Here is a 25,253-nt window from a genome sequence, read left to right on the forward strand (position 1 = left end):
ACCGGTGAAAAATCTTGAAGAAGCATTGGCAAAAGCGGTAAAGATTGATTGCGAATTCGCAACATAAGAGCCCGACGATATTACTCAGACAGTATAAGTACTGGCAGAAGCAAAAAAAGAACTAGCAAACATAAAAAGTGTAAATGTCGGGAAAGCAGATAGCTCACAAGCATGTCAAATTTGTAAGTTAACAAATCATTTAGCGGATACTTGTTTTTACCGTAACAATGGGGGTACGAAATCCAGAAATGAAAGATTTGTTAATAATGGAGAGCAAAAGCAAATGAATAGTCAAAATTCAGCCAATAGAGAAAGAATTAATCAGCAAGTAGCCCCGCCCCAAGTGAGTCAGAACTCCGCACCAAGAGCCTAGCCAAGAGTGATAGCGTAGTGAACGAGTTATTTAGTAAAATTATAAATTATGTCCGAGACAAACTTGCAAAACTAGATGTTAAGGTTATAGTGTGCACAGGACAGGTAAAACATCCCTCACCTAACGAGAGAGCAGGTATTATACAAGAGGCATATTGTTCAGCAGTAGGGGGACAAGCGGGAGTTAATAAAACGTTTAATCGCATTCGTCACAAATCAAACTGGGAACATCTTAAAGAAGACTACCTTAGCTTCGTGCAACAGTGTGTCGATTGTACAATGAAAAAACTAGTACGTGAAAAAACTAAACAAAAGAATTCGCGTTAAATCGCTACCGCTTTTGCCGTAGCTTCTTCAAGATTTTTCGCTGGTCCCATTCGCGCTTTAATCACCCAGTGTAAGCCGTAGATGAAAAACTGACTTTGTCCTTATCTAGCTGGCTTGAAAACCCTAAATTATAACATCACAGGCTTCCCAACAGCCGTCTAAAAAATCATGTAACGGAATACAATATCCGTCATATTTAGGAATGAAATCTACAATATCTTTCAAACCTACATTTCTCATAGGGCTAATTGTAGAATTTTGCACTGTACGCGTTGAATCTTGTAGTGTTGAATGATAAATCCGTATTGTATTGGCAAATGATCTGAATGCCGACTTGGGTGTAAAATTAGTACATTACGATACAAGTGTCTGAAACGATGGATTCTGGGGGCCTATTCTGAAAAAAAATTTTAGCACGGGGCCTATTCTGAAAAAAAATTTTAGCACATGTCATAAGCATTTATCACATCTAAAGTGATTAATTCTGTGGTAAACTGAAGTGACAAACTGATTTACCACAAAATTTTTTTTCAGAATAGGCCCCCTGGCACGGCGTGAAGCACGAGCGCGCGCAGCAATGCGCTTGCGCTGATCGGCTAATGCGTTGTTTGTTGGCTACGTATTATAGAGGATTTAAGATAATTAAGGACTTGATCTGTGAATATTTAAGTGCAAAAATTTTATAAAATGATAATCAACCGAAACATTATTTCTAATGAATAAAAATATTTCCTTGAAAAAAGGTTCAACTATTTTAACTCCATATAATAGCTGTATTAATATATAATTGATTTATTTGAATACTTTAATATGTACACATGAGTTTTCGGTAGTACTCATAACGTTACGACTTCGATTATATAATATAATGAATAAAATATAAACATAGCTTATAACATATATTTGTATGATGAACATTGTTAAAAAAACATGAAAATGCCGATTATAATATAGTAATCATTTATGTAAATGAGATGGTTTTGTTTGATTTTTACAGACTAATTTCAATTGTACTATACTTTATACTAAGCATTATACAGCCGTTGATAACTATATGACTCTATCACTATGCCATATTAACTCATTTCGACCGAAAACGCCACTTTCGGTACACCGCCGGCTCTTGAGCGCTCACAACTATTGTTGCAGGCGTAAAAAAATTGTGAAGGCTATATACTAAAAGTTTAAGAGATGTTCTTTCTGATAACAATTTTGCAAAAATTTATTTATCCCTGTAAAATACAGTTTAAAAAAAACAACAAATTTTTCACACCTCTTTTTTAAAATCGACTTTTCGAAAGGTTTTTAGTATGTAATGATATTGGCACTTGACTAGCCAGTGGAATAAATGTTTCAACTTGATGAATCATGATTTCCGGATCCATTTTTCACCTAGGTGTGTCCAAAATGGCGCTTTGAAGGCTTAATTTTTACCGTTATATTCATGAATTTTTTCACTAAAGCACTATGAGCTTATGAAAAAAATACCAAAAAAAAGTTCTTAGACTTTTTCTTAGATTTTGCAAAAATTGACCAATTGTAAAAACAAAAAATTTTATTGAATCCCTTTGAAAAAATTCCAGCGTATTCATTACATAATTCTAAGAACTTTTTTTTGGTACTTTTTTCATAAGTTCATAGTGTTTTAGTAAAAAAATTCATTAACGTAACGGTAACAATTAAGCCTTCGAAGCACCATTTTGGAAACCCCAGGTGAAAAATCAATCCGGAAATCATGATTCGTCAAATTGAAACATTTATTCTATCGACTAGTGAACTGCCAATATATTATGACATACTAGAAACCTTTTGAAAAATCAATTTTAAAAAAGAGGTGTAAAAAATTCATGTTTTTTTAAACTGTATTTTACCGGGTTAAACAAATTTTTGCAAAATTTTCATTAGCACCATCAGGAAGAACATCTCTTAAACTTTTAGAATATAATTTTTTTTGACATCTGTAATATTAGTTATGAGCGCTCAAAGATTGGTGTACCGAGAGTGGAGTTTTCAATCGATACAGGTTAATGACATACCAAACCTTTCTTATTTACAGAAATACAAATTGTTTCAAAAACTATTCCATAAAAAAATTATGAATATGTTATTATTTTTTTGAATGATTGTATCATATAGAAATAGTAATAGATATTCACCTTTTTACATATATGCGAAACCAAACATTTTGTGACACTAAACAAAAATTAGTTGCCCCGATACCGAGCATGTTTGTAGAAAAAACCAGATATATTAGAGAAATGATTAGTACTGTCAAATTAATATGAAATCACAAAATGCGTATTATGTGAAAGGACACAATGGCACTTATGCAATGCATTGCAATAAAAAATAATGTCAACCTTGGCTTCTGTACAACTCTTTTTTGTATTTTTTATTCCAATAACGGCAATTATTTTGCTGATTTCAATCTTACATAATTTTACACAAATAGAATCGCTCGTTCATAAAATTTTCAAAAGACAGTTCTGTACAAGACAATCCGATAGAATCCAATATCCTACCATGAGACGTTATGTGGTAGTATTTGCATATATTTGCATATGTTATACGTGTTCATTGACTAAATCTAATGATCATCACTTTTTTAAAAATAAACATCTACCGTTGGCTTTGAATCTCGATTACATTATGCTCGAGGCATTGTTTAATACAATTGCTGCGCACGGTAGCTCAAAAATACACACATACTGTACAAAGAATATTTAACTTTCCGAATTTGAATATACAATGGCTACAGAAAGAAATGCAACGCTGTTTTTAACGTATTACCGATGTTACAAAGGAAGGCATTTTTTACTAAAAACTAAGACTTACATAGGCAATCAAGACGAAGCAATATTAGTATAATTGCAGCTAATCAACTTGCCAAGTTAACAATAAATTGCACAAATTGTCATAGAATGAGGCAAAAGAGGAAGTATACGAAAAGAAAGGTATTTAATTTCGTAATAAAAATGTACTTAAGCCTCCGTGCAATATTCACACGCCTTTCATTAAGTTTTTCTTTGTAGCCGTACTTTGTAACGGAGTCTTTTACATAAAAAAAAAATCAATAAATAAACTCGCTAGCAAAGGTTGCGATTGATCGTGAGACGATTGATCGATGTTACATATAAAACCGTAGCGATGTGATTGCACCGACAATAATTTGTTGAAGCCAAAACAATAACGATTTCAATGATTCTATACAGACATTTTAAACTAATTTATTCACAGTAGTATCGATAAAAAATATACTAAATAATAAAAATATATGTATATATATTTATTCTAGCCTTTCTAGCAAACGTCGTTCCAGGCTCATCAGATTACGTGCCAGTGCAATCGCAATAATGAAGGAATAAAATTCGAATATCAGTGACGAATGTTCGCAAGGCTTTCTCAATCGTTCAACGAGAAACGTGTTCCTTGGTTTGACGCGTTAAGCCAAAGGTCACTGCTGAGCACTTGATATTAAGACCGAAAATCACTAAGAGTTCGCACTGGGTGGTGGCCTTGGTCTATCATAGTCTCGACGGTAGTCTTTGTTTGCCCGCCACTCTCCAGTATAGCCGTCGTTGGAATAGTTGCGTCCTCCGGCGGTGGGCCCACTGCGATAGTGCCCTAGAGGAACGTCTGGTGGATAATTACTACCACCACTGTAGCTACCAGGACCTCCGTATCCATATCCTCCTCCGGGACCAGTTGGATAGCGGTAGTAGTCGCTAAAATTATTATACAATTAAAATAATAAAGCGTTTGTCGAGAAATAAATAAGTCTATATTAACAAATGACTTACCCGCCTCTTTTTTCATTCATGTGCATTCGGTCTCGATCTCGTTCTCTTTCGCGGTGATATCCTCCCGACATCCTGTTGTAGGACTCAAACCTGTCACGTTTATGATCAGCAAATCTGAAATAGCACTCACTTGTACATTACATAAATAAGATATTAAACATTATTGTGAAGTTGTTATAAATTAATTTATACCTTGCATCTCGTGGATCTCTATCCCTGGATGTCCATTCGTCATCTCTTCCACCACCGCTGTAATGTCCACCAGTGTAACTACCACTGTCTCTCCTCAACCTTTCATCTTTTATCCCACCAAGTCTATCGATACTCCGATCCCCATGGCTTCGGTCTCTATCTCTGTCTCTGTCGCGATCTCTATCTCTATCACGCTCCCTTTCTCTATCACGCTCCCTATCTCTTTTTGAATCTTTATATTTGGTATCTTTGAGTTCTTTGTTGTGGCGAGAAGAAGTGTCGGTACTGTTAGTTGTATTCTGCCCGGCTGTTACAGGTGTTATCGTAATTGCGCCAATTGTTAGAGAGGATGACGTTCCAATGTTCCCGAGCGTAGATGCAGAAATAACGTGCTTTTTGATTGGAGTCGTACTGTTTGAATTGTCCTCTGCATCATCTATGCGACGCTTTTGAGCTCGAACATCTTTGTTTTCTAAAAAGTTTTTTGAATTGTGCTTTTCGTTGGGCTAAAATGGTTGATATAACAAATTGAAAATGAGTAAAATAATGAATTTGAGTAATTGTATTGATTAAATAATTTACCTTTGGAGGATGATCCTCTTTCTTATCAGGACTTGATGTTGCACTGATACCTCCATCGCGATTTTTAGTTGCATGTTTGTACAACTTGTAAAGTTTTTTAGCATCAAATTCGGTAAATTTTGACACAAAATACCATAGATTACTTCGCCATTCTTTGATTTTTTCTTGATCTTTGTACTCTGCAAGGCAAGTATTTATTTGATTGCCGATTTGTATGAGACATTGCCGAGTGTGGGCTACTTGTTCTGTTTGAGATAACGATTGATCTGGTCTATCTAAAGCTTTAAGGGCTTTCTTCACAGGTCTCATTTTTTCTTTACACTAAAAATTAAACGGTTAAAATTAAACGAGCATAATGCAGTCTTTTTCAAATTAATAATTTAAAACATTATAAAGTTAAAAATAAGAATTAGTTCAATACCTCGTTAAATATAGATGGATCTAAATCCCCCAAAACATCTAAAGCTCTGGGCTCATTATTAGCTGTAAAGTGCATTGGTCCAGATTGCTTTGCTTTCTTATTTTTTTTAGTTTCTTTCTTTTCTTTTTTCGCTTTTTTCTCTTTCTTTTTATCCTCTACCACAACATCATTTTCTTCTTTAATTTCTTTCTTTATAACTATCGGCTCATCTTCTTTTTTTATTGGCTACGATATTACGAACATTGATTAGATAATTTGACTTTATTAAAGAAAATTCAATACTACATACCTTATCATTTTTTGGTTTGTGTTTTTTCTCATCACCAGAGCTATCATTAACCTCAATTATTTCTTTGGTAAGGGCCGTTTTTAAATCTTTCGTTTTCCTGGGTTTCCTTTGTTTTGCCTGCAAAATGTTGAATATGCATTATTTGTTAGTCTTTCAATCTAATATTAAAACTTAAACAAATGAACTCATTGGGAATAAGGACTAGGTGCGAAGGTGCTATGTAATTTACCTGAGGTAATAGATCATAGGTCAAATAAAAATGGAGATTGTTCTGCAAAGGATGGAAACAATTTTTACAGAACAGGAAATTAGTATGTTAGAAGGGAAAGACATATAAATTAATATCTTACCACTCCAAGTTTTTGATCCACTTGTTTTTTCAATATTTTTAATAAATATTCACCACGTGTTTGAAGACGTTTAATTTGTTCCTTGCTACCATTCATCAATATTTTATCTCCCAATTTCAAATTTTCATCCATTTTCATCGCTTCCCAGGAGCTCATCCCATGTAGATAAATTCCTTTTAGAAGCCTCGTATCATCTTCGATTGTCCAATCACAATCAAAATTGGCTGGTTTAACCCTAGAATTTGATCATGAATAAATGTAGAAGGTTCGATCAAACTAAAATGTTCTCATTATTTAGTTGAAAAATATGCAATTCAGAAATACGCACTTGATATCTAACTGCCAGTTAGCTCTTTGCTCTGGATCAGATGGAATTGCCTGGTCTAAAGGTTCAAGCTCAGTGACAGCAGCACTGAAAGATTTGGCGTTAACCATAACACCGCCTAATTTGAAAGTAGGTCCTTTGCGGCGTTTTCGACCAGGTCCTTTGTTTTCATCTTCTTCGGCTTTAGCATCTTTGGTGACGTTGTTTTCCGATTCTACAAGGCAATTTTCACACCGAATACGCAACTGTTCTGCCAAATAAGATAGCTCAGACATGGGCTTCTCGTTCAATTCAGCATCAGCCGCAATGTCATTCAGTCTCTTAGCAGGCGCTGGGAATTTTTTATAACTCTTAATGAATCGTCTTATCTGTAAAAATTCAACAATGAGTTATTTTATCAAGTAAACAGTTAAAGAATTTTTGTTTACCTCCACGTCAGTAAAGCTCTTAACGTTTTCTCGTGGCTGCGTTCGTGGTCGACCACGTTTTTTTGGTCTACCGTCATCACTTCCTTCTTCATTGCTTCCTGAGTCTTCATCATCATCACTCTCCTCGTCAGACTGAGGTTTCTTTTTTTTCTTGCCTTTACCTTCTCCTGCATTGATTTGTTGCAAAGTTTTTCTACTTCTCGGTGGAAGATACAAATCTTCCATTTCTTTTGATCTTTCGGCTTCTTCCACCTTTTGTCTAAAATTTTCAGGAATGATTTCCGCCTGAAAATAGAAAGAATGTAATTAAATTATGTAAATATAAACACGTGCAACGTTGCGGATATTCAAGAAAGTGGTGCAAAATAATTATTTAAATAGGTAATTACCCAGTCTTTGCTTTCGTCGTCATTTTCTGGCAGTTGAGGAACAGGTTCAGTTTCTTCTTCAAAAGCAGCAAAACTGGCAACTTTAAATGCGGAAAGTAATTCATCTCCAACTGTCGCTGGACCTTCATCTCTAGTTTCGGCTCTTCTTAAAATTTCATCGATATCACACTGAAATTACAGTAAAAATTAAAGGTATTATAAATTATGTGCTCTGCTAGATTCTTATTTGCAATAATTAGTTAGCATACAGTAGGTTCTTCATCGTCATCTTTTTCGTCTTTGAATAACTCTTCTGCTCCAAATTTTAGAATAGCATTTAAATCTTCTTTATTGAATGGATTACTGTTAGAATTTGAATTCTTTTTATCCAACACAGTTCGACCTGTAGTATCCATTCGTTGTATGACCAAATGATCCAGTACCATTTTTTGCTTAGCCCGTTCTACAATATCTTCTTCTACTGAACTTTTTGTTACAAGGCGATAAATGTTCACCTAGAAAACGAATTTATAACGATAATTTAAAGTTTTATTAATTTAATATTTCAGCGATTAAAATTAATTAATATAAATAAATACCTGGTTTTTTTGCCCAATTCTATGAGCTCTGGCTTGAGCTTGTAGATCATTTTGAGGATTCCAGTCCGAATCAAATATAATGACAGTATCTGCAGTGGCTAAATTAATACCAAGGCCTCCAGCTCTTGTTGAAAGAAGGAAACAAAAGTCTTGAGAACCTTCCGCATTAAAGTGGTCTAGAGCTTGCTTTCTAAGTTCTCCTTTAATGCTACCATCAAGTCTTTGAAAAGGGAAATGTCGTTTTTGTAAGTATTCACTAAGAATGTCCAGCATTCTAACCATTTGACTAAATATTAAAACTCGATGACCAGTTTCCTTAAGTCTGACCAAAAGTTTATCCAACAGAACGAGTTTTCCAGAACCCCGAATCAATTGTTGAAGATAATCTTCATTATTATTTCTATGTTCATTTTCGTTTGGTTTAGTTAAGAATGCATGATTGCAGCATTTTTTTAGTTCTATTATAATATTCAAAAACGTTGAAGTTGAACCTTTATTCCCCTTTCTTAGAGCGTTAAAATTTTTCGTTAAAATCCATTTATAGTATTGTTTTTGTAAAGAAGTCATCTCGACTCGTAGTATTTGTTCTACTTTGGCTGGTAAAGATTTTTCAACGTCTTTTTTTACTCTTCTTAGGATAAAAGGTTCTAACTGCTTGTGCAATTTGGAATACCCTTTTTGAGCAGCATTATCATGCTCTTTTTCAAACTCTTCCCACGAATCAAATCTAGAATAATATAATTTAAATTCATGAATCATTCAGTTCAATTCATAAATCACAATTAATATTTTGTAACGTAATTAAAAAAAGAAAAACATACTTGCTTGGCATAATAAAATGTAATAAAGCCCACAATTCTTTTAAACTATTTTGAAGTGGGGTTCCCGTTATGAGAAGCCGATGATTGGTAGTAAATTCTGATAATGCTTTATACAAAAGGGAATCATCATTTTTTAATCTATGAGCTTCATCTACTAAAAGTGCAGCCCAATTTATAGCACCTAGAAAAGCTTTATCTTTCAGAACAATTTCATACGTCGTTAATATTGCATTGAATTTAAGTCTTTTAGAAGGGTAACACCATTCGTAGTCTCGAATCTAAGAAAAATAATTTATTATATAACTTTTATTAAAAATGTTTAAAACACGTTAGAGATAAATCAAGAACATACCACATTACGAGAATGAACATCACCCAAATAAATAACAAAATTCATATCTGGAGCCCATTGGACCATTTCTCGCTGCCAAGATGTCATTGTGGATAAAGGAACAACTAATAAGAATGGACCATGCAATTGTTGTGCATGGAAAAGGTAATTGAGAAAACATATTGTTTGAATTGTTTTTCCAAGGCCCATTTCATCAGCTAATATCACACTAGAATCAGAACATGTTTAGAAAAACTTTTGTAAAAACTTTACCAATGAAATGGAAAAGTGCATTTTTAATTACATAATTTAATTCATTTACCTATTTTCTTTACACCATGAATGAATCATCCAATTTAATCCATCCATTTGATAATCTCTCAGTACATAATTCTCATCTTTACCCATATAACTAGGTTGTTCTTTAAGTTGATGAAACTTGGGTCTGTACCTCAGAGCTTTGCAATGTTTACTTGGAGTTCTCTTAGAATCTTCACGGTCACGAAACTCTCTAATTTTTTCAGGCCATTTTTTAATTATAAGAGCACCGTCTTCCCAAGTAGCTTCTGAATATGGTAAACTTTCCCATTTACAGTAGTAATCCGGGTTGTTAGAGTCGGGTTTATCAGCTTCAGCTTAATATGCAAATAAATTTAGTATAATAAATGTAATAAATTAAAACATCACCTAATAAACTATATAAAATTTATACCGATAATTCGTTCTACATTATAATAACTCTTTAAAAGATCTTGCTGTAGCTCCAATTGACATTCAAAGTAATCTAAATCTTCCGGACCTGCATACTTTTTCCAATCTCCAATGTCTTGCTCACGCTTGATAAAATTTTCTAATTTTTTCAACCCTTTCACCTAATTATTATAATAAGTATTATTTTATTACAAATATTTTCCTTTAAACTTATCATAAAAATAATAGAAAGTTGTTACTTTTTGAGCAGCTAAAGAATCTTTGGATTCCCATGTGTTGTGAATATGCGACCAGCCTTTCCATTTAATCAGGTACTGAGTTTCAGTCTCCACACCTACTAAATTTTCTGGGTTTGGATCTCCATTCTCTTCAACTGCATAAACAGTGGTAACATTCCCTACAACTATTAATCGTTGTTTCAATATTTATTGCAACATTGAACTAACGTTATTATCAATGTTAATTATACCTCCTCTTTTACCAATTCGTTGACCAAGAATGCGTTCAATAGTTTCTGCATTATCCGTTTCTGTTTGTTCTGGCACAGTATCATCTACTTCCATAAGATCTTCACTATCAGTTTCCGCTTCGCTTTCTTCCTTATAACTCACGGCAGCGCCAGTTCTTCTCGTCACTTGTCTATCATAAAATGTATGAAATTATTGATAAATAAATTTTGTTAATTGAGTTGTGCCTGTAAACACTAAATAATTTACGAAAAATTGTGAACTCAACAAAACGCATCAAAAGAATTTTAGATGTTATTACAATAATTTAATGATAATATCCGGTAAAATTAAAAATATTACAATATACCTTTTTTCATCACTTTCGTATGAAGAATTTTCCGACGATTCTGATATTCGCTTTTTCCGCGCTTTGGCCTTTTCCTTAGCCTTTTGTGCAGCCCGTCGATTAATCGACTTACTAGGCGGTGGTCGTTTGACATCTTCATTATCAGACTCAGACTCTGAAGATTCTGAGTTCCACGTATTGCGAGAACTGCATGAAAAAATTATTTGAATGTTTTGAAGTAAACAAATAATAAAAATAATTAAAACTATAGACTTAAACGTATCTTAAGTTTCTTATAGTAACTTATTTTTTTTTTAATTATTTCTTTATTTGAAAATTCATAAAAGTTCGTTATAATTTTAAGCAATTCATCATAATTCCAAGCAGTATTACAATTAACAAATTATTTTTTTATATTATTATTTCACAAAACTTTGTTTTTGTTAACTGTGTTAGGTGATGAATATAAAGTTCGATTTTTTTACAAGTGCACTTACAACTATGATACGTTTCTTGGAAACATAAAACAATTAATCAATTCAAATAACAGCTGGATTGGATTAGTTCAATGAAATTTGAATTTCAAACACATACAACATAAAGTGAAATTAGTAAAAGCAGGTGGTTCAAGCTAGCCTCAATGTAGTGCAAACATAATCTTTTTCCACATAATACCAAAAATTTATTGTAAATGTAGCTCGTTGCAAATTTATTTTATCCATTACTGTGGAAATGACTCTTTTTGGTATAAAAAATACATTAAGAAAACTTTGTTGATCTTTTATTTTATCTGAGTAAAATAAAAAGTAATAATTTTCAATTATTTATACTGTTAGTATATAATAATTATACATAGTTATTTCATTATATTTATTGTTATAAATCTTTCATGTTGTACTTTTGGTTTAGTTCTCATATAAATATATTTTTACATCAGGAAAAACTTGTTTGTACATATATGTGAATATCACATTGATAGGTGAATGAAAATATGTACGTAGTGTGAAATGATGTATATTGTAAACCCTACCTACTTAGTAACTAATAAATTTTTAAAATAATGAGACAGACAATTAAGTACACTCTCAATTTTTGGTTTATTGGTGTGATGCTATTTATCATGAAATTAACTGAATTGAGAAAAAACTAACCTTTTTGAAAGAAATATAGATATTTATACTTAAGTTGATTTTTTTTAAATAGCTACATGTATGACACATGTCTCTTCCTTACCTTTTCGGTTTAAGTTTTTTTCTGCCATCGTTTTCACTATCTGGCTGAGCTACTGTAAGTCTGTCTGGTTCTTTTCTGGAACGAGCGGATCTCCTGATGCCATATATATCAGGATTCTCTTCCCATTCACGACTAGAGTCGCTTTTACGCCTAACTTTTACATCTGTGCTGTGATTAGAGCTTTTGCTTTGAAAGCTATCACCTTGTGCAGGGACATCTGACTTATCTGACTTTTCGGAATCAGAGCCTGAGCCTGAACCAGAGGCTGATGAGCTAGAGTCACTGCTTTAGCAGTCAGACAGTTGTTTATTTTACTAATTATTATGTATACTATTAAACAATTTAAGAAATTCTACTTGCTCATCTTATTTATTATGTGATAGATATTTTTATTGAAAATTTTAGAAAACATGTTTATATATCAATGAAAGCCTTTTATTCCTACTTTCCTAACCTTATAGCTTCAAAAAGAATAATTTTTTAATTTTAGTAATAAAAAACTACTTGTTTAAACATTCTCTTATGAGGTAATGAACATGGCATTTATACATATTAATACTGAAGTTCATATGACTAACAATCATTTTGAGAAACTCTTAGTATCTTATAATTAAAAGCATATAAGCCAATAATTTATTTATTTGTTTAAAATAAAATAAAGGATGATCTTCAATGTTCATTATAACAATGTTTGTAAGTTACGATTATTATATTGCGTTCTTTATGATTTTATTCTTGTTGAATTTTATGTACACTTATGTAACAGGACATTATTAGATGAATGGAAAAATAAATGAGGTAAATAGAAAAGTTCTCTTACAGCAATAGTGATTTGTGAGTATAAGCGCAAATACAAACAAGTTTTTGAACAAACTTGCAACAATATAACAAATGTGTTTACAGTGTTAGTTTTTAAGCCACACCATTAATATTGAAATGATATTTTAACTTCAGGAAACTGTTAAAATATTAGAATTTGGAATCTCACAATAAATGTTCAATAAGAGTTATAAAAACCCTCTTACTTTTTAAACTTTGTATACTGCGGTTGTAAGTAAGTTTTACATGCAATAGAACACTTACCTTTCAGATCCAGAATTAGATCCTGAATGACTTCCAGAAGAACTGCTGTCACTTTTGCTTTCATTTTCATTATCAGAATCTGATGCAGATTCTTTACCAGATTCAGAGTCTGTTTTCTGAAATAAAATGTTTTACCGATATAACAATTAACAAGGTAAACTATATACTGTAAGATTTAACTGAGGTGTTGATTGGAATAGCAATCTTTATTTCTTATAACTTGCTACTACAAGTTATATAATCTCAATTTGAACAATGTAATTTTTCAATCATACATTTATATATTTTTTAGGGGTGCTAATCTGTGGTATTCTTTTCATATTCAAGCATAATATGTTAACTTACGATTGGAATACATGAAGCATATTATTGTGAATGAATTTTTACATCCACCATTTTATTTCAATCATATCCACCATTTTAAGAATTGCTTTTCTTAAGATTTACATGAATTTTGCTTTTATTACATAAAAGAATAATTTATAAGGAATTCTGATGCAAATAAAATATAATGAATTTTTTTTCATAATTACAATAAAAGGTGATGAGGTTTGAGGATTTTTTTATGTATTCAGTACAATATATCACAAAAATTGTTAAAAAAATATTTATTTTTCCCCTAATATTAATACATTTCATTCATATTACCATATAAAGTGAATTAATAACTATGCTGTTAAAATAATAAAAATAATTTAGCATAATTTGCTATGTATCATAACTAAAATAGTTGTCTTTAAGCCTAAATATCTTACTTTAAGAAATATAGTACACTAAGGTGTAATCATGAGATGAGATTAAAATAATTATTGTATTGATACAGATTTATTGCAAACCAATCTAGTGTGCTGATGGCTTTTTGATAAAAACTAAAGATCTATAAAATATATTGAATTTGAACAAATAAGAATACATTTTTTAGCAAAGACAAATAATGTAAATAGCTGTTTCAATTTTTAATTTTATTTAAGTTCATAATATCAAATCAACTTTTTTGTAAAAAATAACTTTTTTATGGTATTTATAAACATACAGTACATATCTATAAACAGATACAGTACATATCTATAAAAAAATGTTTCCCCATATTACATTCTTCAAAAATTTATTGTCACATGTACAATGTCTCTTTCTTTCACATTAAATTTATTATTAAGACATACTGAATATTTTTCTCAAGTTAATAAAAATAGCTCAGTCTATTAAGTCTTTTATAATTTTTTGAAAGCTCATATTGTTGTAAAAACATTTTTACAAATCATTTAGTGGATGTTCCAAATGAAATACTATTTACAAATTTTGTTGGTAAATTTTATTCAACATAAAAACTCTAATATTAGGGTGTTATAAAGAAATACAAATTTCTGAAAAATGTAATGATGCTTGTTAATATGAAAAATATTGAGGTTGTTCCATCTTCAAAATAATGTTAAATATGTCAAAATATGAAAATCCAATAACAAAAGTTTTCTAAGAAGTATGATTTTGGTTGAATTAAATTAATTTATTAAATACAGAATATATGAAGCTGAAAAATATTTATAACAGTGGATTGTCTAAATAAGAAATATAATTTTTATAGCAAAATTGATGAGAAAGAACATTTCTACTAAAATCTTACAAAAATGTACTATTAGATTTCAAAAGTCACTGGAAAAAAAAGATTAACTTTTATGATTTTATTGAAAAATCATTTTGCCAAAGCAGAATATAATAAAAATGATGATCGATGATATTTGTTTGATTGTGCAAGCTTAACTTTGAACTAAATTTGCAAAAAAGGGTCCGGACAGAATTTTGAAATAAACATTTCTCTTAGAAAGATAAAATGACAATGAATAGCCCTGAAGAGAAATTAAGGTGGAACAACAGTTTTTAAGGGATAAAATACCCCTTAAACTAGAATGTAAACAAACTTTTAGGTTACTTCAAGCATGAAACTCTGAAGAAATGTGAAAAATTAAAGAACAAGAACGAGTTATACTTGAGCTCTGGTGGACTCTAAGACAACGCCCTGCACACGGAAAATGTAGAAAAGGTATTCCCGTGATTTAAACAATTTTTAGGGATTCTTTTCTCTTGTCAAAAGCCGGTAAGACACTCAAGTCCTCTCATTTTTATCACTGTTCTAATGCAACACCTCTTGCCAAAGAAAACATTTTCGCGGCCTAACATTATATAAGAATTAATTCGTTCAAAAATGTAAAAATATTTATGAGAATACAATAAAAACCGAAGGAAAATCGAAAAATCCATCGGACTATCCAAGCTCACTCACCTGCATGATACCCCCGTGTACGCGTCGCAGAGTCGTCAATCCAACATGCGGTTTGTGAGTTTAATTGCAAAAATTACTTCGAAATATCACGAAAACGATTAAAAGTACTGAATTGAATAACAATTAGTGAATTAAAGTAACGCGGCTTCGCGACATATCGCGAAATTCCTTCAATTTTCACACACTAAATGCTCACAGGCTTGAGCGTGGCTGCCATTTTGTGCCAGTCGTCTCGTTCACGATTTCTCCTTCCTTCCTTCTCTCTCTCTCACCCCTCCCTCCCTCTCGCTTTACTACTCCCCTCGATCCACAAGAATTCATCGTCGACACATCCCGTCGTGCACTGCGCGAGCCTTCTTGTTCTCATTTTCTTACCAGAGTCATCTGACAATTAATGACAAACCGCGCCAAATATTTTAATTTCCTGTAATTTTTAATTTTGATTTCCTACTGTTGCTTATATAAATTCATTGCATTTTTGATATTTTCTTTTAATAGACTATTTGTATTTTATATGTTATTCAAGTAATTTATTATATATTAACTAAAATATATTAATCTACTATTCAATGAATAAATACTTTTTCAATTTTGTCGCGAAACTTTTATAAAGCAATGTGTTGTATTGAATAATATAGAAAATATAATAGTTACAAAACAATGTATTATACAATTATTATAAAAAAACAAGCTTGCGAAGCTATTTTTTTTCAACGTGCTACTGTTGTGACACATTGTTTTCCTTAAATCGCCGCACCGTTTTTCTATTCCCATTTAATTCTTACGATTCAGTTATTATTATATTTATTATAAAAGAGACGCACAGAATCCAATTTTTTAATTTAAAAGGACCGATTATGCTAGGAGCCTTGCACTTTTTGAGAACATAAATGTACAATATCTTTAACATATTTTAATACTCGAAATTATATGAAATTTCATTTTCAATAATATAAATAAAGACAATTAAAAAATCCTCGAAATCCTTATTGTTTTAATTTGGAGTTTTGCTACGTACAGTACTTTCGCTTTGTAAAAAAAGAAAGCGGTCGAGGCAAGATAGGAAATTCCATACTTTGCTCACGAACCATTTTTTAACGTGAAGGAAACTGGGCACAGTTTTTTCTTGATATCAACGTAAAATAATTAAATGATATTTTGCAAAGCTTTTCAGAATAATTATTAAATGGCATCTTTTTATTCCATCAATTACTTAATTCCGTTTAAAAACATAAATTGTTTCGTCCTCAAGCTTGAACAAATAGTATGTTTCTCTATAAATTAAAAATAACGATTCTTTCCCAAAAAATATTATCGAGTAAATTCTGTATGTTCTAAATGTTAAATATAAAAAAAATCAAGCGTGTCTCACCAGATTCGTAATAGGTAGTCAAATTCACCATGAATTTAATTTAGATGTTCCTATTTCTAAATTTTCACGAATAACAAACAAAAAATGGAGAATCGCCGTAAATAAACGGCAGAATCGATCAAGAAGCAAATTATAAACGTGGCTTACGTAAAGTGCAACTTGACGTCACACAAGATGCGGCGTTGCCAAGCTATACAGATAATAGATTGAGTTTTGTTCCAAAAGAAAGCAATTTATCAATACCAATAAACAAAGAATCTAAACTGAATTTCAAAAAGTAATCATCTAGGTTTTGAAACGCACTAATTAAAATTTTGATAAAAAATGTGGTTTCTGTCCTTTCATTAACATTTAAACACAAAAGCATAAATTAACAAATTCATAAAAATTGATTTGATGTAAAAAGAATAGGTGTGAAAGCTTTCAACTGGATAGTTACTTTTGCTTAAACTCTCATATAAATAGATTTATTAGTTGCAATTATTTCGAAATTGTACGTTATTAATATAGTTAATTATAATATATAAATAACTAATAATTCATTAAAAATAAATAATTATAAATACCTTACATTTTTAATAGTTCATTCTATAGTGACTTAACCGTTTTTGTATTAATTTCGGATTAGAAATAGCTTAATAATTCTTTTGTACTTATGTAGCACACCAGATATAGAGACTACCATATTGTTTAAAAAATAATTATATAGTTAACAATTCTTCATAAAAAAAATGAAAACGTTAGGTGGTAAAATGGAGACTAAGATAGACTACAAAGTCTACTCGTTGAACACAGCATTTAATGACATATATACCAGAACAGATTATTCTAAAAATTTGTCAGAGAATTTCATAAAATGTGGCAACACCGCGAATAAACATGAAAATGGAGTCGTTTGAAGATGGAAACAATAAATATTTAATAGATATCGTAATACTACTAAATGCAGAAGGAAGACTGTCTAAACGCGCCGTCGAAATAATTTACCTCCGCGATGAAAGTACTTTAGCAGGAGATTGTACTAGCAGGCAAAGCTGGTTAGTTTGTAGTTTGTCACGATGATCATCCTCGACGTAGCAGTGATAGAAATATGCGTCGTTCCGAATCGTCGGTCGAAGACTGAATTCATTTCGATCAAGCAAGTCTCCAGGCCGACAGACTCGGACAATTTTGTTGGATAGCAGTGTAGTATGTACTGGCCTCATTGCGGAATTGCCTTCCAGGGTTTCGACAAGCTGTAAACCAGCGCAATAAAGACCTTAAAGTTTTAGATGATAATTATAAATCCACAGTGCTCCTCGCGTCTGCGCACCGGAACAAAACCGATGTTACGACTCCACTATCGAACTCGCTTTTCGATTTATCTTCTTCGCTCGAAGCTCGAAACTTACATTTACGTTATTTCCGCTCAAATAGTCATTGCTCATGACAGTCCACGAACTAGTCACTTTGGGAAGTTATTTTACTTGCCGCGTAATTCAATTCTAATCTTTATTTTTTGTGACCAATTCTTTTTTTTGTAACTGTCTCCTGTTTCAAAATACTTGTATTATTATTTGTTAAATTTTGGGAAAGAGGATATATATCTAAGTGAGCAATGTAATCATTCGATTAAATTATATTTGGAAGTTTTTATTTTCATTCGGAAAGATCCTATGAAAAATAGATGGATTCAACAGAATATAATATCTGATATGATATGAACTAAAAGAATACAAGAAATGATGATAACGTATTTACAATTGACATACTTTATCTGGTACATATTATCTTGTATATGTATGTACAATTTATGGTAGCTTCAAGAGTATTTGAAGATTTTTCAACTTTCTTGATTGCCTAAAGCATCAAATGTAAATATCCTTTTCTTTTCAAGTACTTATTTCTGTAATATTACAATGTGAAGTCAACTAAAGAGTTAAAATTTAAGAACGCAGTTTTAAGCCTTATAGTTTAAGAATTTTAATAGTAATAAGATAAAAAATATACCTGTAAAATGCAAAAAATGAAAATTGGATAGTATCATTAATTACAATTTATGGATATTATAAAAGAAGTCACAAAACGCTTTCTGCACAAGACCTGTTTTTTTTTCAGTCTTCATATTTGCTAATATGAGTAGTTAAATTTGATTGTGAACATTTGTGCAGTTGAAAAACACAAGCTGATTGATCATTGAAATATTGTATTAGCTTGATGAATGCTATTCAGGATCTGGTGTTTCTGATGGTTTTTCAACTATGTCTGATGTATCATTTTCTTTGGATTTAACATCTGGTACCCAAAGACCACTATCAACACATCTTTTCATATGATACCGTGCTTCATCTTCAGGCATTGCTGCAATTGTTTCTTGGAGTAGAGGAATATCTTGTGTTTCAAAACACTTTTGTAAAGGCTGGAGAAAAATAAAATCAATCAATGTACGTACATTTACAATCTAAAATATAAATATTATTATTCATACCTCTGGAAGACTTTCAAAAACTTCAACTGGATCAAGTCCTCCTGGTCCTAAACGAGCTTTTCTTTCTTCCTCTTCAACTTCTTTCATAGCTTCCTTAATTTTCTCTGCTGCTCTTTTACGAATTCTCTCTTTAAATAATCTCAGTTCATCATCAAATGAATTTTTGTATTCAATTTCGGCAATTTGTATACGGCTAAAGAATGAACTAATACAAGCTCTTGGATCAACATCTAATTGCTTTGAAAGTTCTAGAATATATTGCATGCATATGCATTGATGTGCAACGTGTTCCATAAGGTCATGTTTCTATTAACAAAAAATTAAAAATTTGCTCAAATAATAATCTTATTTTCAATTACATCATTATTTATAATATTTTACATATATTTTTGAGTAATTATAAAAATTAAATTAAATTACCTCTTCCATTTCCAAGTTTATGCACCAAACTACAAGATAATTTGCTGTATTTTCACAAACTAAATTTGGATTCGCTTGTAAAAACTGTTTACTATCATCGTATCTTCTTAACATTCCATATTCTTTTAATTTTTTCTCATTGTTTTTAACGAACTGTTTCATTCTTCTTTCTTTTTCTTCATCAGGTAATGAGGAGTCATCATCTTTTCGAGGTGGTTTTTTATTTATAACAGTTTTAGTGAAACCTTCTTGGGCAATTGTATCTACGTTCCATGGTGTAAGCTTTTCTTTTTTTTTTAGATCTTCTTCTTCATTATTGATTCTTTCTTCTTCTTTTTCCAGCTCATGTAATGCTTTTTTCAAAGTGTCCAAGTCTGGAGTAGTAATATTTTTACTCTCTAGTTCAGTAACTTTTGCTTTAGTTTCTTTTAATTTTCTTAGAGTTCTATAAAAATGAATCATTAGATATATTATTCAATGAAATTTTTTAAAATCTGATAAAATAAAATTCCAATCACTTACTCTTGCTTTTTCATTTCATGCTCTTGCTTCTCTTTCTCTCTCTCTTCCATTCTTTCAAGTCTAGCTTGATGACGCCATCGAAATAAGGATGGAGTGTCAATATTGGGATGTGTGTCATCTTCATCATCTGAAATCTGTTAAAAAAAACTCCATCATGTCCTTGAATTTTAAATTTATGTATAGTTATCAAAAATCAACTATAGATAGATTCAAAATTCTTTATTATATTATATTATATTTATTATATTATACGTAATTATTGTATTTATTGCATGAGATACAACAAACCATATTAATAAACTAAACAATCAAACGTTACTTAAATAAATTAATACCTATGAGAAGTCTAAGAAGTCAGAGTTGATAACGATAATAAATTTGAATTAATTATTGTTATCAAATAAAGCTGAATTTGTATAATGAACTTAAAGTATAAGAATTTAGAAATAGAACTAATTAAATGAAAATGTGTTGCAATTAATCTTTACATATTTGAAGTGGCAAAAATATTCTTAATGTTATGTACATTTAATGAGAGGTTATGAAAAACAAATTATTGAACCAATAAAGCAGCTGACGATTTTTATAAATGAATTTGAACAATGATGAAAAAATATAACACGTGAGAAAAAATTAATTCAGCAAAATTAAGCAACATATATTGATTTTCGGAGAATATTCGAGAACATTCTATATGTCACAGCAGAAGTTTAAATAGTACGTCCAAATTATTTATTTACCTCAATATCTTTCCATTTACTGTAATCGACCATTTTTATCAAATAAATATACTGACGAAATCCTTTTCAACCAATGAAAAGTTTATGGTAGTTTATTCCAAATAAACACCGGCAGAGGTTTTTCGACGATTATCCACTGGCACCATTCAGTTTTATATATCGAAGGTATATAGGTATATTCGCAATGCGCGTGCTTTGCGTATCTTGGATAGTAATTCGCAACCCGCGAAGTTCAAAATCGCAATTATTTTTGATAAATGAGCACAAATGACACCAAACGAGTCAGACTTATTTTGTTAAATTATATCCCTACAACTTTCTAGAAAACCATATTTGATGTCATTGATACTCAGTCATCGAAAATAATTTGGATTTTGAACTTCGCGGGTTGTGAATTAATGTCCGAAGAGAATATACAACTCAACAATTAGCTCCGCGAACCGTGAAATTTCCTTATATAAATATATCAATTAATATATTTTAATACGTAATATAAATTATAAATCTGCCAAAAGATGCAATGCGTGCGCATATGGACTTCATGTGTCATATGGGCTGTCTCCAATATGTTCATATATACATCTTGTAAAATGCATTTGGAATTTCAGAATCGGTATTCAATATCACATTCCCGTTTCACTGCGGTCAGCAATGTCAGTTAGTACATGTGCTTATGGTGTCTACTGACTACGTATTCAATGATGTGATGACATATACAAGTATACTCTCGTAAATAATTTTAAAACAATCAAGAACTCTTATAATTGATAATGGTTAGAATACCGTGTAAACAATTTTAATCTCTGTATTAATATATTTATTTCAAAGTAAGTTCTAGTTTCTGGTTTACATTGATATTTATTCAGGAGATAAAAATCCGACTCATACAATGATATTACTTAGATGGTGTCTTTTACGTCATTCTTCTATGGAATACTAATAGCGTCTGTTACGTGGGCACTTAGTCTATACATGTATTCACGCTTATCTCAAAATGACAATTTTGCTAATCCCACAATGCTCATATCTGATATGCCAAATTCCCTGAAAGAATCTACTTTTGATCAACGATCTAGAAAATGGTTAGATAATTCGCATTACAATAGCTCATTAATTTGGCTTAAAAAATCTATTAATAAAGCAAACAAGGATGCTGTTTTAGGAAAAGATCAATATGATTTCAAGTTTAAAAAAGAATATATAAATAGTGAAAAACTACTCCACCAATTAAAACCAGTCCCTGTAAAGCCATCAGTTACTATTGGCCAAGGTAATTATTTACTTTTATTACATATTGATTTCAAGAATTCAAATGATAAAATCTTAACTTTTATTTTTTTTATTTTTTAGGTCTGGATGAACTAGGAATGATTAGAAATATAAAAGAACAGAGAAAACGTGAAGAAGGATATAAAAACTTTGCATTCAATATTCTTGTTTCAGACAAACTTGGTTTATACAGAGATGTACCTGATACAAGACACACATTATGTAAAAATCAAACGTACTCATATGATCTTCCAAATGCCAGCATAATCATCTGCTTTTATAATGAGCACTATACTACATTGCTGAGATCATTGCATTCTGTTATCAACAGAACACCACAAAATTTATTACATGAAATCATTTTAATTAATGACTTTAGTGATAGTGAGGATTTACATAAAGAAATTGAAGAATATATGAAAGAAAACTTTGATGGCAAAGTTAGGTATTACAAAACTGATAAAAGGGAAGGTCTTATTAGAGCAAGAATGTTTGGAGCAAAAAAAGCTACAGGAAAGGTTCTAGTCTTTTTAGATAGCCATATTGAAGTTAATAAGATGTGGATGGAACCTTTGTTATCAAGAATTGCATTTTCAAAAACTATAGTACCCATGCCTATAATTGATATTATAAATGCTGATACTTTCCAATATAGTTCAAGTCCTTTAGTGAGAGGAGGTTTTAATTGGGGATTACATTTTCAATGGGATAATTTACCAGAAGGGAACTTGAAACAACATCAAGATTTTATTAAACCAATCAAGTATGAAACTCATATTTTTATTAGTTCTGATACTTGATATGTTTTCCTATTAATAATTATGTATATTCTAAACAAATAGATCACCAACTATGGCAGGAGGCCTGTTTGCAATGGATCGAAAATACTTCTTTGAATTAGGTGAATATGATGCAGGAATGGATGTCTGGGGTGGTGAAAATCTGGAAATATCATTCAGGGTATATGACTAATGTTTATTTTGGACAAAATATATAATTTTAACTTTAGTATTGAATTTAATTTTTACCTATTTTAGATTTGGATGTGTGGTGGTAGTATTGAACTGATACCCTGTTCAAGAGTAGGTCATGTTTTTCGTAGAAGAAGACCATATGGAGGAATTCATCAACAAGACACAATGTTAAAAAATTCATTGAGAGTTGCTCATGTGTGGATGGATGAATATAAGAATTATTTTTTAAAAAATGCTAAAAAAATAGACTATGGTGATATATCTGATAGACAGAAACTTCGCCAAAAATTAAACTGCAAAGATTTTGCTTGGTATTTAAAGTTTGTTTACCCAGAGTTATCTTTACCAGACCAAAAGTCTTCAATTTTAAAGAATAACTGGAATAAAATTGATCAAAAAATAGGACAGCCTTGGCATTCTCGAAAGAGAAACTATACAGATGAATATCAAATAAGACTTCAAAATACAGTTCTGTGTATTCAAAGTGAAAAAGATATCAAATCAAAAGGATCAAAACTGATTTTAGCTTCTTGTTCGCGAATAAAAACACAGGAAAGTATTTATATACTGATTATTATTGCATACTATAATGTAAATTTACAATTAAACAAATTATTCGTATCTATACTGCTATTAACGACCCATATATTTTATTTAAACAAATTTCAGATGTGGTATGAAACTGATAAGTATGAGTTAGTTTTAGGACAAATGCTTTGTTTAGAAGGAAATGAAAAAATGCCAAAACTTGGAAAATGTCATGAAATGGGTGGAAACCAAGAATGGAAGCATAGTGGACTGGTACGAAATAAGGAAAACGTTATTTATTTGTTTATTTATTTATTTATTTATTTATTTATTTATTTATTAATAGTTTTCAATTCTTCTAGACTAAGACAGCTATTTATAATTTGGCAACAGGCACTTGTTTAGGAGCATCAAGTCCAACGAAGAATACACAAATATCAATGAATCTTTGTTATAACAATGATAATTCCTCCATAACATGGGAACTCGTAAAATCTAAATTGCCATTGAAAAATATTAGATGACGCAAATAAATGGAACAATGTGTCTTCTAAAAAGAGAATAAAAATATCTCAATGCTTCTATATTAGAACGACTATGTCAGTCCATTTTTATACAGTATTGAAGTGTGTACTGATTATAGTAGTCAACAGTATATGACAAATGATATTAATTGCAATGAATATAGTCACTTCTATATTCATTGTCAATATAGTGATAATTTTACAAACAGAAACAAGTGCATAATTTTTATATTAACTTATAAATGTAAAATTTTTATTGTTATCTATTTTATAAAAATTTTAAAGTATTAATTTTTACTGTTAAATACAACTGGCTGATTTTCAGATTTGTGAAGCTGACGCCCAAAAAATTTTTTTAAACATATTTTTGAGTTTTCATGAGCTAAAATGTTTTCTCCCTTTTTCCGGATTAAGTCTCCGCTTGAAATTTAATTTCCGGATTTTCCGTTTTTAAAAAAATTGCGAAAAAAAATCGGGCGTTCAGACAGCGCGCAATATGTATTGAACATTTTTCTCCTGTTTAAAAAGAAATAATATCGATAGCGGATGATAGCTCCTTATTCCCGGATTACGAAACAATTTTCCTTTTGTCGATTTTCTACCCAAAATTGAGGAAAATGTAAAGATTAGTAATATGCGGCAGTTAGTCGACAAAACAGGTCAAACATTTGCTAATCACTAGATATCCCTATGCGAGTTCTACAGTGCGTACAGTCATTGTACCCAGATAACACAGTGCCGGCACCGATGCGAAAACAGCCCGACACAAATAACATTTTATAAAAAAAATGATCACATCTCACTTACGTCTAATTGTACTTCTCGAAAAAATAATTATTTGTTATTGTACCATTATATTTCTCATAAAAAATAAAAATTATCGTTATCGATAATTCACCTACTTCTATTTATTCACATAAAAAACATAATTAAGCAAAAATAAATTCACAGAAAAATTGTACCTTCTGTAGTCTAAATTGTACCATCAGTACAATTCTATAAATTTGTTTCTAAAAGAAATAATAGGATAATTACAAATTACCACTAATTGTTACAACTTACAAGGATGTCATCCGGAAATGCACTTTGCGCAGGCGTAGAGCTTTGTAATATGTAATTATCGACTAACTGC

At 30.8% G+C, this 25,253-nt stretch overlaps 3 protein-coding genes across 5 annotated transcripts; 1 reads left to right on the top strand and 2 right to left on the bottom strand.

Annotated features, from left to right (window-relative positions):
* Nucleotides 1-1,484: 1,484 nt before the first annotated feature.
* LOC131663825 (chromodomain-helicase-DNA-binding protein 1) lies at nucleotides 1,485-17,979 on the bottom strand. Of its 2 annotated transcripts, XM_058934516.1 has the most exons (22): nucleotides 15,306-17,979; nucleotides 13,028-13,143; nucleotides 11,945-12,229; nucleotides 10,733-10,918; nucleotides 10,386-10,555; nucleotides 10,156-10,319; nucleotides 9,918-10,077; nucleotides 9,528-9,840; nucleotides 9,227-9,434; nucleotides 8,875-9,152; nucleotides 8,054-8,780; nucleotides 7,724-7,969; nucleotides 7,476-7,643; nucleotides 7,087-7,371; nucleotides 6,662-7,026; nucleotides 6,334-6,568; nucleotides 5,984-6,100; nucleotides 5,695-5,919; nucleotides 5,274-5,594; nucleotides 4,692-5,197; nucleotides 4,500-4,613; nucleotides 1,485-4,424 (listed from the first exon to the last, which is right to left on the bottom strand). In XM_058934516.1, exons 1-22 carry the CDS (start codon nucleotides 15,309-15,311, stop codon nucleotides 4,190-4,192), a joined length of 5,430 nt encoding a protein of 1,809 aa, XP_058790499.1. In that variant the 5' UTR covers nucleotides 15,312-17,979; the 3' UTR covers nucleotides 1,485-4,189. The 2 variants fall into 2 exon arrangements, with proteins under 2 accessions (XP_058790499.1, XP_058790501.1); XM_058934518.1 differs by lacking the exon at nucleotides 11,945-12,229.
* A 324-nt stretch (nucleotides 17,980-18,303) lies between these two features.
* On the bottom strand, nucleotides 18,304-20,965 carry LOC131663731 (hsp90 co-chaperone Cdc37). Its single transcript, XM_058934316.1, has 5 exons — nucleotides 20,827-20,965; nucleotides 20,087-20,220; nucleotides 19,565-20,009; nucleotides 19,145-19,450; nucleotides 18,304-19,075 (listed from the first exon to the last, which is right to left on the bottom strand). Exons 1-5 carry the CDS (start codon nucleotides 20,857-20,859, stop codon nucleotides 18,881-18,883), a joined length of 1,113 nt encoding a protein of 370 aa, XP_058790299.1. The 5' UTR covers nucleotides 20,860-20,965; the 3' UTR covers nucleotides 18,304-18,880.
* A 508-nt stretch (nucleotides 20,966-21,473) lies between these two features.
* On the top strand, nucleotides 21,474-25,253 carry LOC131663721 (polypeptide N-acetylgalactosaminyltransferase 35A-like). 2 transcript variants are annotated; one of them, XM_058934294.1, is made up of 7 exons: nucleotides 21,474-21,653; nucleotides 21,730-22,096; nucleotides 22,177-22,858; nucleotides 22,938-23,055; nucleotides 23,133-23,617; nucleotides 23,735-23,870; nucleotides 23,960-25,253. In XM_058934294.1, exons 2-7 carry the CDS (start codon nucleotides 21,730-21,732, stop codon nucleotides 24,119-24,121), a joined length of 1,950 nt encoding a protein of 649 aa, XP_058790277.1. In that variant the 5' UTR covers nucleotides 21,474-21,653; the 3' UTR covers nucleotides 24,122-25,253. The 2 variants fall into 2 exon arrangements, with proteins under 2 accessions (XP_058790277.1, XP_058790276.1); XM_058934293.1 differs by having other exon boundaries at nucleotides 23,133-23,870.

The sequence above is a fragment of the Phymastichus coffea genome, unplaced genomic scaffold, assembly GCF_024137745.1.
Source record: "Phymastichus coffea isolate CEN01 unplaced genomic scaffold, Cenicafe_Pcof_1.1 PCOF00038, whole genome shotgun sequence".
Lineage (NCBI taxonomy): Eukaryota > Metazoa > Arthropoda > Insecta > Hymenoptera > Eulophidae > Phymastichus > Phymastichus coffea.